We start from the raw sequence: 11814 nt of genomic DNA, 5'->3' as shown, positions 1-11814 counted from the left end.
AAAGAAAGAAAGAAAGAAAAGAAAAGAAAAGAAAAGAAAAGAAAAGAAAAGAAAAGAAAAGAAAAGAAAAGAAAAAAGAAAAGAAAAGAAAAGAAAAGAAAAGAAAAGAAAAGAAAAGAAGAAAAACCTTAATTTACACGGAGGTGACACTCACCCTCCCCTACAACAGAAACGGTATTTTCAACAGAAAACAGCAGCAACCAAATTCAATGCTGATTTTATTCCAACTAAATAAAGCAGTGCACAACCTGAACTAAAGGGCACAAGTGAAGAAGCAAGGTTTTCTACTAAACCGTCCTCCACACCGCTCCTTTGTTAGGTGGGCCAACAAACTTCCTGCAAGGTAGCCCGGGAAGCGGGTCCGTTGCGGGAGGGGGAGGGCGGCGTCCCCGGCATCTCGGCTGCCTTCAGCATGGCTCCTCTCGGATGACTTTAATATCGCGCCCCTCCTTCCTGCAGATGGAACCACATGGACACAGTATCACTTCCTGCTGCACCGGATCCGGCCCGCTATTCGCACTTAAAAGGCCCGTGTCACTATAGACCAGACTCCTGCCAGGGCTGCCTTTCTGTAATCAAGGTGTCAGCTACATCTGCACTCTGGAGGCGGAAGTCCTCGCCTTCCCGCGCTGCCATCTGCCCCCGAGCCTGGGGCCCGGGCTCACAGCCTGAGACGCACGGAGAGGCAGAGGCTCCGGGAAGAAGACTGAGCTCAAGGATGGACCCGGGGGCAGTGTCACACGCTGGGTGCGTGACATGCGGGGCAGCGGGCATCACACACTTACTGCTTCCCGACTGGTGGCACAGAGGATGCCAGGCCCCCTGCACATATCCTCTAAATTTAAAAGACAACGTAACATTCCACGGGGTTAACTATTAAATGCACTTTTCAGACCTTCTCGCACGCTGGGGTGAAGACGTAGGTGACTTTTGATTTTTACACTCAGGGAAAGACTCATGATCACCAAGAAAGCCAAGGTCAAGACAAGAAAGAAAAGCGCGGCTGGCGAGCCACCGCCGGGTTACCAGATCTTCGTGCACAGGTAACACTCGTTGGGATAGGTGAGCAGGTCGCTCCCACACACGGGGTCCAGGTTTTTGGCACACCCTGGTAAGTGGTACAGAGCACAGTTTGCCTGGAAAAAGACAGGGAGAGAAATTAGAGGACGATTTGAGACACAAATCGTTTGTTTTGTGGTTTGGTTTTTTGTTTTTGTTTTTGTTTTGTTTCGCTTTTTGAGGCAGGGTCTCACTTTGTAGTCCAGGTTGGCCTTGAACACTCAGCAATCCACCTGCCTCAGCCTCCTGAGTGCTGGGGTTACAGGTGTGTGTCACCAGGCCTGGATGAGAACACTTGTTATAAAGCAGCTAAGCGGGGAACAATGTCCAAGTCTTCTTCAAGCTCTTGGAAAGATCCCACACAACTACGGCTATTTCCACACACAAAAACAGGATTTTTCAAATGTACTAATTACATTTGATGTTGGTTCAGTAGTTTAAAACATTCTACATTAAAAAAGAAAAGGACTTCAGAGGCTGGAGATGTAGCTGAGTGGTAAAGGGCATGCCATGCTTAGCGTGCATGAGGGTCTGGGCTCAATCCCCAGCTCCGGAAAAAAAAAAGGGGGGGGGCCATTCATGGTAGCCAATGCCTATAATCCTGACTACTCAGGAGGCTGAGGCAGGAGAATCACAAGTATGAGGCCAGCCTGAGCAATTCAATGAGGCACTGTCTCATATAAAATTTTAAAAGGGCTGGGAGATGTTGCCCAACACTCCCTGAATTCAACTCCCAGTACCACAAAAAGAAAATAAAAGACCTCAAGAATTTTAATCTGATTCTTAAATGAAAATCCAAGATCCGGATGTGGTGGCACATGCCTGTAATCCCAGCACTCTGGAGGCTGAGGCAGGAGGATCGTTGAAAGTTTGAGGCCAGCCTGGGCTACAAAATGAGCTCAAGGCCAGCCTGAACTACAGAGCGAGACCCTGTCTCAAAAAGACAAAAAAAAAAAAATCCAAAGCATGCCACCATCCCTACTTTCATAGCCCCTGGCTTCATAATTCCCACTTGACTACAGCCCAGAAGTCCAGGTAGAGACGAGGGCAGGGGATCAGATAGTCGGCCACCGGACGCTAGGCCCTTGGCCTGGAAGAGGCTTTCCTCTCAGCCCTCAGGAGGCACCAATGCTGCTGACATTTGGTGTGAATTTCAAGCAGCCAGACTGTGAGAGGACTGCTTTCTGCTGCGTAGGCCACCTAGTTTGTGGTACTTTGCAGCCCTGACTTGAGGTCCTGGAACCCATTCCTCCGCCAGAGAGGCAGTAAGTGTGGCTCATCAGCAGGGCCAGGACCAGGCACAGTGATCGGACGGATGAACAGAGCTCCAGTTTACAAGAGGCTAAATATATAGCTGGTTCTGCTTGATTTTTTTTTTAAACAAGATCTGCCATGTAGCCCAGGCTGGCCTTAATTAAACTCCTGCCTCAGCCTCCTGAGTATCTTGTATTATAGACATATGCCACTGTGTCTGCCTCTTCCTTTTTAAGTAAATGGTGACCTCCTTTCCTTGCCTTGTCTTGGAGTAAAAGAAGTCACCCCATCTCGGCAGTAAATAAATGGAACACACTTTCTATTGCTGTCACTTGGATTTATAAAGACAAAGCCACACGGGCCATGGGCCAGGCTTGGAAGTGAAGGAGGCCTCCCTGAGTCCTTCTGTGCTGCTGCTGGGGGCAGGGCCCTAACCTTCATCTTTCGGGTAGGAGACAAAGGAGACAGCCTGGGAGAGCAGAGCTGGGCGCTGGTACTTTGAATCACTGTGACTGACTGGATCCAAGTAATACAAAGGGTGAGACCTTTCTTTACATATCTCAACTAATCAGAGTTCTGTGTTCTCTCACTGCAAACCCACATCCATAGCATACCACCTGGGAGCTCTACTTCCGGTGTCTTTAAAGCAGTCTCCCAGCGGTTACACCATCACATTCCGGACCACATAATCCTTTGCTGTGCTATGCACTCTAAGACCCTTAGCAGATTCCCTGTGCTCTACCCATAGGTACAGGTGATAAATCCTCAGGATGATCAAAGCCCACGCTCCTGGGTGTGCCAGGAGTAAAGTTTCCCCTAGACGACACCCAGGGCTCTAAACACAGTGAAAACTTAAAACAACTTAGTTTTTAACTAAATTGTTTGCAAAATAACTTAGTTTTTAAAAATCTTTCCCCAATTATTTACAGTTGTTTCATCTCCACATAATTCAGCAGCCGTTTTACAGCAATTTGTCTTCTAGCAAGTTTTTCTAAACTATGAGACAGTTCTCATATAAATGGTGACTTTAGTTGGGTAGGTGGCACATACCTGTAGTTCCAGCTGCTTCAGAGCTGAAGCAAGAGGACTGCAAGCTCTAGGCCAGCCTAGGCAACTTAGAAAGATCCATGGATGACTGGATGGACGGATAGATGGATAGACAGACAGACAGACAGACAGGGCTGAAGATGCTGCTCAGTGGTAAAGCAGGCCTGGGTACCACCAAAAAAAATGGCCTTCTTTCAACTCATGTTTATGTTTTTAAGAAAATTTAGTGTAATACAAGGTAATTCAAGTAGATATTAATAAATAAAATATAGAAATCACTCTTCTTACTTCTATGAAAAAATAAAACAAAATTTCATAGCTGAACAATTAGAGAATAGCAATAATTAATACATTGTGTATCACAGTCTTAAAAGAATGGCCAAAATGTTCCTCAGAGTACAAAAAACAGATAAAAAGGACTCTGTCCTACAACAAAGAAACAACAGCACACAACTTTCTTCTCAGTGAACTAAAAGAGGCTAATAACATAAATGAAAAAATTATCATAAATGTTGAAATCTCTTTTTTTTTTGCAGTACCGGGGATCGAATTCACGACCTTGTGCTTGCTAGGCAGGCACTTATGTCACTGAGCTATCCCCAGCCCCGAGGAGAGTTCAGTCTGCCATCCTCAGGCCCCGAGTCCAGCCACATCTGGGAGAAACTGAGGCTTCCTGAGCCCTGAGAAGGAATTTTTTTTTGTAGTACCGGGGGTTGAACTCACGACCTTGCACTTGCCAGGAAGGCGCTTATGCCACTGAGCTATATCCCCAGCCTAAAATCTCTTTGAAAGAACAAATAGGTAAATTGGGGAACCACTTGGATCCCCTCTTCCTGCTCATCTGCCTCCTGTTCTGCTTTTCCATGCTCAGGGTCCTTCCCTCTGTGATTAGGAGGGGACTGGAGCCTACAGCTTTACGCCCGAGTGTCAGCCAGGACCCAGCTCTGCAGGCGGCTCCGCCTCAGCAGGGGCAGCACTTGCCTGGCATCCATCCCAGAACTGTGGGACAAAGCACAGGGAAGGGACTCCTGGGGGAGACATGACCGGCTACTCGTCCGCGAGGACAGTCTCCAGCCCAGAGTGGGCGAGGTGATGTGGAACTCGGTTACAGAAAGGAGAAGGTCATCTCTTGCAAGATGCTTAAGTGGACAGTAGTCCAGGGAGTTGCTGTTAACAACTGTGATCTGTAGGAAGCCAGACTGCTACCTAGTGACATCCAGGAGCCTGGAACAATAACCCCTTTAACAATCAGCCCCACCAGACTTGATTAATAACTGACAGTGTAGCCGGGCATGGTGGTGCACACCTGGAATCCCAGCACTCGGGAGGCTGAGACAGGAGGATCACTGGGAGTTCGAGGCCAGCCTGAGCTACGTAGGGAGACCCTGTCTCAAAAAAAACCAAAACAAAACAAAACTGAGAGCATCCCTAACTTTTGTCCTTGATTCTAACTTGGGACCTACCCAAGTACACATCTTTGCTCAGTTCTGTAGGGTGTCCGCTTCACGGACAGCCACCTGTAGCCCCTCTGAGCCATCAGCCTGCACCAAGCCCACCGGAGCCCTCCTGCTCTGCCCTGCTCTGCCCTGCCCTGCAGCCTCCCCCAAACGGCAGGCAGTGAGACTGCTGCTGCAGCAACTCTGGACAAAGAGCCCCGGCTCTCTCGGGTCTGCACTGAGAGCCCTGGAACCCAACGTGATAAAACGCTCCCGATGTCTAGTACAAAACAGGACTATCAGGCAAAGAACTCTCCAGTCATTGAAGGAAATATTAAAGCGACCATTGTGAGATGGAGACTGAGCGACTCTGAACTACACTTTGCACTTCTATCTGTACAAGAAGGCCTGCCCAGGGCTGCTCTAAAGCACATTGTTCCGAAGGTCGGGGCAGGTCCTAACCCAGCCAGCACCCACACACCACGGCGCAGGCACTTACGCTTCTAGGCCCGCTGTGCTCTCTCTCCACAGAGGCTGCAAGAAGAAAACAGACATTTTACTTATAGAATTAAACAGGAATTTTGCTCATAAGGGTTTTTTTTTTTATTTTTTTTATTTTTTTTTATTTTAAGGATAAAAGGAGGGAAACATTAACAGACATACAACATTTTACAACATATCACAAGCACAATACAGACAATACAGAGTTCCAAACAAAGTGGTAGGGAATTAACAATGGTGGTTGTATTACATATTGATATCTTCAAAGTGGCTTCTCATGAAAACAGATATAGACATGCAATACTGGTCAACCAAAGACTCATTGACAGTTTCTTTCAGCATAGAAACAGCAGATAGAAGAACAACCATGTTATCTATCCTGTATATACATACATACAAAATCATAAGGGTTTTTTAAAAACGTGTGATTTGTGTACACCTTCTCCCTTTCTTATTTTTTTGGGGGGGTTGTCATTGTTTTGGGTTTTTGTTTGTTTGTTGTTTTTTTGAGACAGTTCTCACTGCGTAGTTCAGGCTGGTTTTGAACTCACTTTGTAGCCCAGACAGACCTGAAACTCACTGCGATCCTCCTGCCTCAGCCTCCTGAGAGAGGGGATTACAGGTGTGCACCACCACACCTGGCTGATGCCTGGTTTCTCAACTCAACCTTTCCCCATGCCCCCCTGTAAGAGTTCCCCCCACCGGCACGTTAAAAGAAAGAACATTTGGTTCTGCTCCTTTGAGATTTAGTTGAAAAACGACTCGGAAGCTAAATTACAAATATAGGGAAGCAATATGAGACTGCCTCTGTGACTCAGGGTAATAAATACAAAACACTCTAAGGGTTAGCTTGGGGGGACGGCGGGGGAGACAGGTCTCGCTCTGCAGTTCAGGCCAGCCTCGAACTCACTATGTAGCCCAGGCTGGCCTCAAACTCAGCCATCTTCCCGCCTCAGCCTCCCATGCTGGGATGACAGGTGTGCGCCCCCACGCCCAGCAGGTGTTAGCGTTTAAACTCCGCCTTCAACTCGGCGAAATCTGGCTGGAGGAACGCCGCTCCGTTACACGCATTCCCAATTCCAGCGCATCTTCCCAGGGTCCCTGGTAAAAACACCCAACTCCTGCTCCAGGGCACCAGAAATCTGCTTCCCGAGAGGAGCGGCCGGGTCGCCTAGGAGGGGCAGAAAGGGAGCCCAGGGGCGCCCAGCCCCGCTGCGGGCCGGGCCGGGAACCGCCGGTAACGGGCGCGCGGGGACCATCGCCGTGGTCGCCCGGGGCTAAGGGACCGGCGCGGCGCCGAGGAGCCCGTCGCATCTTCGCGGTCCCCGCCACCTGGGCCCCCTGCGAGCCTCACCTGCGAAGTTTCCCGCCAGGAGCAGCAGCACGCAGCACAGCACCGCCAGCGCCATCGTCCCTGCGCCGCCGGGCCACCTTCGCCGCCACCGGGAGCCGCGGGGGGTTAAGAGGACCGCGGGGGCGGGGCCTGGACTGGGGCGGGGCCGGGTGGGCGGGGCCTGGTTTGGTGGGCGGGGCCTGGCTTGATAAGGACCTGGGCGTGGCAAAGCATAAGCGCGGGTCCGAGGGCACGGGAGCGTGGACGCGGGGAGAACCACTCAGAGCCAGGGGCGGGGCCTGGGCTCGGTGGGCGGAGCCTTGCTTGGTGGGCGGGGCGACGGGGGCGTGTCCGAGGGCGGGGGAGTGTGGACGCGGGGAGAACCACTCCGAGCCGGGGGCGGGGCCTGGCCTCGGTGGGCGGGACCTTGCTTGGTGGGCGGGGCGACGGGGGCGTGTCCGAGGGCGGGGGAGCGCGGACGCGGGGAGGACCCGGGAGGGAGGGGCCGGAGGTGGGCCGGCGTGGGGAGCCCCGACCCGGCTGCGTCTCCCGGGCCCTGCGCCGCTGAGGCCCACGCGTGCGCCTGCGCTCCCGGGGCTCCCGGGAGGAGGGAGCGGGCCGCGGGGACCCCGGGGCGGCTCCTGATCCCCGGGAGCTACGGTTTCCGGGAGCGGCGGGGTCGCGAAGGGCGCTGGGGCTGACGGCTGAGGAGAAAGAGGCGCGAGGAACTTGGGGACCGGACCCGGGGGCCAAGGGGCTGGGCGTGGCGAGGGGCTTCCCTGCTGCGGCTGCAGTGGGAAGCCGGGGCGGGGTCGAACCCAGGACCTCAGCGTGCTAGGCGAGTGCTGTACCACGGGGCCACACCCTGAGCCCTTCTAAAACTTGGGAGTCCACAGCTCACCCAGTTGCCCAGGCTCGTCTCAAGCTCGCTGCCCTCCTGCCTCAGCCCCCTGAGTAGCTGGGACTGCGGGCGTGCGCTCTCAAGCCAGGCGCCAGTGGGGGTTTTCAGCAAAGGAATATCCCCGATGTGCCTTTAATAGACGCGGTGAAGGTTCGAACAGAGGGAAGGCCGGCTTGGTGGCACACTCCCGTAATACCAGCACTGGGGGGGCTGAGGCAGGAGGATCACCATGAGTTCCAGGCCAGCCTGGGCTACAGAGTGAGTTCAAGGTTGCCTAAACTACATTAGTGAGACCCCGCCTCGATAATATTAATAATAATTAATAATAAACGGAGGGGAGACAAATGAGGTGGCTTTTGCAGCGATCCGCACAAGAATGAAGGTGATCTGGATTAGTGTGTACAGGGGGCTGGTGGGAAGGGTCAGGGTCAGGGTCAGGATTTGTTGTGGATACGCGGCCACCTGGGGGGAAGGGAAGGCCCAAGGGTGCTTCCGGTGATGTTTGTCCTCAACAGCTGGCCGGATGCTGGTGGCGCGTCTGTGATGGAGAACACGGGAAGGTGTTTGTTATGTCTAAGTGGACGAGTTGAGAAGGCAGCTGGGAGGTGACCTTGAGCACTCAGGGGCTGAAGACAGTGACTGCGGAAGCCATCCCGTAGGAAGGTGTTAAAAACCCAGGGGCCAGCAGGGCGTGGTCGTCCCAGCCCTCTCGGAGGCTGAGGCAGGAGTGCAAGTTCGAGTTCAGCCTGGGCAATTCAGTAATTTAGCAAGTAAGACCTTGTCTCACAAAATAAAAGGTGCTCTAAGGATGTTGCTCAGTGCGTGGCCCTGGGCTCAGTCTCCAGTACTGAGAGAGAGATCGGGAAGACCTGTGAAAACAGAAGATGACCACCTACAAGCCCAGGACAGGGCCTCAGGAGAAACCACCCCAGGGACCCCACGAGCTTGGACTCCAGGTCATGGATAGAACTGATTGTCCTTTAAACCGCCCAGCCAATGGCATTACTAACGCATGCATCATCAATGTGAAAAAAAAAAGTCCTACGTAAGTATCCTTTTTATTAAAAGAATTAAATTTTCAGCAGTTTAACAAATGAAGACACGCTTATTCTGAGAGAAACACGTATACAAAGTCCTCTAACAGTAACATACAGTATTTGAGAATAGTATTTATTGGCAATTTCTTCTTCTTTAGGAGGCGTCCTTCCTTCCTTCCAGTGACCATATTCACTGATTTTGAATAGATTCGGGTAGCTAATCAACTGTATGAGAGGGTTGTTCTTTTTTAATTGTAATTTCATTAGTAATTGCCTGTCCAGGGGATTTAGCTCAGCGGCACAGCTCCTGTCGGGCAAGCACAAGGTCGTGAGTTCAATTCCTGGTACCGGAAGAAAAAACAAACAAAAAAAACCAAACATAATAATTGCCTATCTTGGGTAATGGGTAGGCATCACCAACTTGACTGACCTAACTATCCTGTGGAAAAAATATTTACTATGTTATCCACTTACCAATGGTTGTTTATATGCTGGTTAAAAATGTCATTATGGCCCCACTTTTATACAATGAATAATTTTAATTTATACAGTAAGACACACCTCTTTAAAAAGTGAAAACTAAGGCAATACCACTTCTCTTGAACTTTAAAAATGTGCGTGCCCGTTTCTCACTGTGATCAGAAGCGGAGCGCTGACAATGTGTGAGACTGTAAGGTGAGCGAACAGTGCTTGTGAGACCGCCATTCATGTTTTATGGGTGGGCAGGTCTCTCGCTGTTGTATCAAAAATATAGAAGATTTCCTTGTTCATTTCTTAAATCTCTCTGCCCTTGGTTGTCCACAGTAGTATCTATGAGAGATGTTTTTTTTTGAGTAGAGGAATTTACTGGAGAAATGGGAGGGGGATAGGAACAGCTCCTGGGAGGCAGGAAGGGTCCTGAAGGGGTCGCCCCAGTGAGAGGTTCAGACATGAGGAAAACTGCGCAGAGGGACAGAAAGTGAGTGCGTTTGCAAGTTGTGTGTGTGTGTGTCACACATGCGTGTGCTTCTTATGCCTAGGTCTCACGTGTTGTCACTGTACTGGCTGGGGTGGCAAAGCTGGAGCCGGGGGCCAGCTGCTGTCGCAGGGGAAAGGACCCCGCACCCCGGCGCAGTGTCCGCCAGGGATGAGCCCGCCTCCTCCTCCCGGCCTCCGTGTCCCCTGCGCACCCTCTGGCAGACCCTTTAGAAATCAGCGGGTGGAGCAGGAGGAGGGCCACAGAGCCCGGCATCACAACGCACGGCGTGGCGGGCGTTCCAGAGCCCAGGCCACCATCCCTGCCCCTCCTGGTGACCCCGGCAGCGTAAGCACGGGGACGAGTCTCACACATTGTCAGCGCTCCGCTTCTGATCACAGTGAGAGGACACGTAACCGCAGCGCCGGGCCTGGCTGAGTCCGGCTGGCCTCCTTTGCAGGCTGGGAGTAGCCAGAATGAATGTGAGTGCTTCTCTGAGTCCCTGAGTGTATTCTCTGAACAACAGCCATAAAATAGAGGTGCCTTGTTTTGCTGAAGATCCTTATCAAGGATCGACAAAAAGACATTTATAGAAAGAGTGCTTCGGACTCAGATGTAGATCAGCGGTAAGAACGCTTGCCTACCATGCGCCAGGCCCGGGGTGCGGTCGCCAGCACCAGAAGACTGTGGGATTTCCGTCACCAAGTAACATCTGCCGTACAGCGCCTGTGATAAGTATACATGAACTTTCGTACTTCAGGAACACACCTCTGAGCATGGCTCAGCGATACTGAGAGGAGTCAGGGAGGATTTCTGACAGAAAACGAAAGCCAGGAACCCCGCGAGAGACCCGGTATAAATTTGTATGGGTAGAAATATTAGAAATATTCAAAAATAAAAAATATTTTATTCTCTAATTTGTTTTGTTTTTTATGAAACACAGTCTCACTACATAGTTCAGACTGGCCTTGAACTCACTATGGAGCCCAGGCTGGCCTCAGATTCACAGTGCTCCTCCTGCCTCAGCCTCCCAAGCACTGAGGTTACAGGCCTGCGGCACCACATTGGCCTTTTCCCTTCCTCCCTCCCTTCCTTTCTTTAGAAATATTTTATACCGTGGTGCTTTTCGCATAGTTGTCTCAGTGCTTTTAGCCAAGAGCAGGGGCCAACAGATGATTTTGGGAAAGTACGGCAAGAAGGTACTTTAGAGTCTGGGCTGCGCAGTCTGCCAGGACCCTTCAGCGCTGCCTGTGGAGGGCACGGCATAGGCCAGGGAACGGGCGTGGCTGCACTCAGCGCCCTCCCAGGAGTGCCAGGCGGCAGCCGTCGCCTGCGCCCTGGCCAAACATCCAAGCGCACGTGGCCGTGCTGACTGTCCACTTGTTTGTCACGGAGTAAAACCGGCTTAATCCTCGTGGGTGTCAGCCCTGCTTTAGCTACTCACTGCTGATGAGGTGGCCACTGCCCAAAATGAAGAAAAATTTGACAAAGTGCTCAGGTAATTTAGGAAAAATAAAATACTTTTTCAGTTTTATTATCTGGTTGCTTCGTTCAAAATCAGTTTTTTTTTTTTTTCCTGGAGTTTGTATGGAGACAGGATCTTGCTGTGTAGTCCAGGCTGGCCTTGAACTCACTATATACCCCTGGCTAACCTCAAACTTGAAATCTTCCTGCCTCAGCCTCCTGAGTACTGGGTGTGCACCACCATGCCAGCCTCAAAATCATTTTTATTTCATCCTGAATTACTTTCCCCTGTGACAGCAGCTGGCCCCAGGCTCCAGCTTTGCCACCCCAGCCAGCAGTGACAACACCTGAGACCTAGGCATAAGAAGCACATGCATGTGTCTCTCTCTCTCTCACACACACACACACACACACACACACACACAGAACCTGCAGGTGCACTCACTGTGTCTATAGAAGTCTGGCTTTTCAGAAACCAGGTATGGTGGCACATGCCTGTAACTCCAGCAACTTGGGAGTCTGAGGCAGGATGGTTGTAAGTTCCAGCCACAGCAACCTAGCAAGACCCTATCTCAAAATAAAATAAAAAAGGGCCGGGATGTAGCTCAGCATTAGCACTGTTGTCTGCGTGTGACAGGCCCTGACACTGGTCTCAGGACTGTTTCCAGCTGGTCAGGTCGGGAAGCACAGGTCAGGCTCATGTGCTGGCTGCGTCCTTGGGAGGCCTCATGTAGTAAGAAGGGAGAGGCTGTCCACAGAGCCAGCACAAGGAGGCGGAGGGCCCGTGTGCGCCCACTCCCCAGCTGTGTGCAGCGGTGCACGGAGAG

General features: G+C 51.4%; 2 protein-coding genes across 2 annotated transcripts; both read right to left on the bottom strand.

Moving 5' to 3' along the window:
* Positions 1–201: 201 nt before the first annotated feature.
* On the bottom strand, positions 202–6789 carry Spink2 (serine peptidase inhibitor, Kazal type 2 (acrosin-trypsin inhibitor)). The gene is made up of 4 exons (XM_005392865.2): positions 6652–6789; positions 5296–5330; positions 1027–1136; positions 202–453 (listed from the first exon to the last, which is right to left on the bottom strand). Exons 1-4 carry the CDS (start codon positions 6704–6706, stop codon positions 408–410), a joined length of 246 nt encoding a protein of 81 aa, XP_005392922.1. The 5' UTR covers positions 6707–6789; the 3' UTR covers positions 202–407.
* On the bottom strand, positions 6757–9799 carry LOC106149484 (vegetative cell wall protein gp1-like). Its single transcript, XM_013518480.1, has 2 exons — positions 9595–9799; positions 6757–7418 (listed from the first exon to the last, which is right to left on the bottom strand). The coding sequence occupies exons 1-2, from the start codon at positions 9797–9799 to the stop codon at positions 6757–6759; spliced, it is 867 nt and encodes a 288-aa protein (XP_013373934.1).
* Between the last annotated feature and the right edge of the window lie 2015 nt (positions 9800–11814).

Source organism: Chinchilla lanigera, unplaced genomic scaffold (assembly GCF_000276665.1).
Source record: "Chinchilla lanigera isolate Chin_1 unplaced genomic scaffold, ChiLan1.0 scaffold00046, whole genome shotgun sequence".
Classification (NCBI taxonomy): domain Eukaryota; kingdom Metazoa; phylum Chordata; class Mammalia; order Rodentia; family Chinchillidae; genus Chinchilla; species Chinchilla lanigera.
The sequence above is the reverse complement of the archived record's forward strand: the minus strand, read 5'-3'. Positions and strand labels throughout refer to the sequence as shown.

Bases quoted from the DNA above. Each gene is read 5' to 3' on its own strand.
- Spink2 (XM_005392865.2), bottom strand. From the start codon at position 6,706: ATGGCGCTGGCGGTGCTGTGCTGCGTGCTGCTGCTCCTGGCGGGAAAC. The intron at 5,331-6,651 runs GTGAGGCTCGCA...TTCTTCTTGCAG, and splicing joins CCTGGCGGGAAACTTCGCAG to CCTCTGTGGAGAGAGAGCAC. The intron at 454-1,026 runs GTAACCCGGCGG...TTCCATCTGCAG, and splicing joins TACCTGTGCACGAAGATCTG to GAAGGAGGGGCGCGATATTA.
- LOC106149484 (XM_013518480.1), bottom strand. From the start codon at position 9,799: ATGCCGGGCTCTGTGGCCCTCCTCCTGCTCCACCCGCTGATTTCTAAA. The intron at 7,419-9,594 runs GTGAGACCTAGG...TTCCCACTGCAG, and splicing joins AGCCAGTACAGTGACAACAC to CCGCAGCAGGGAAGCCCCTC.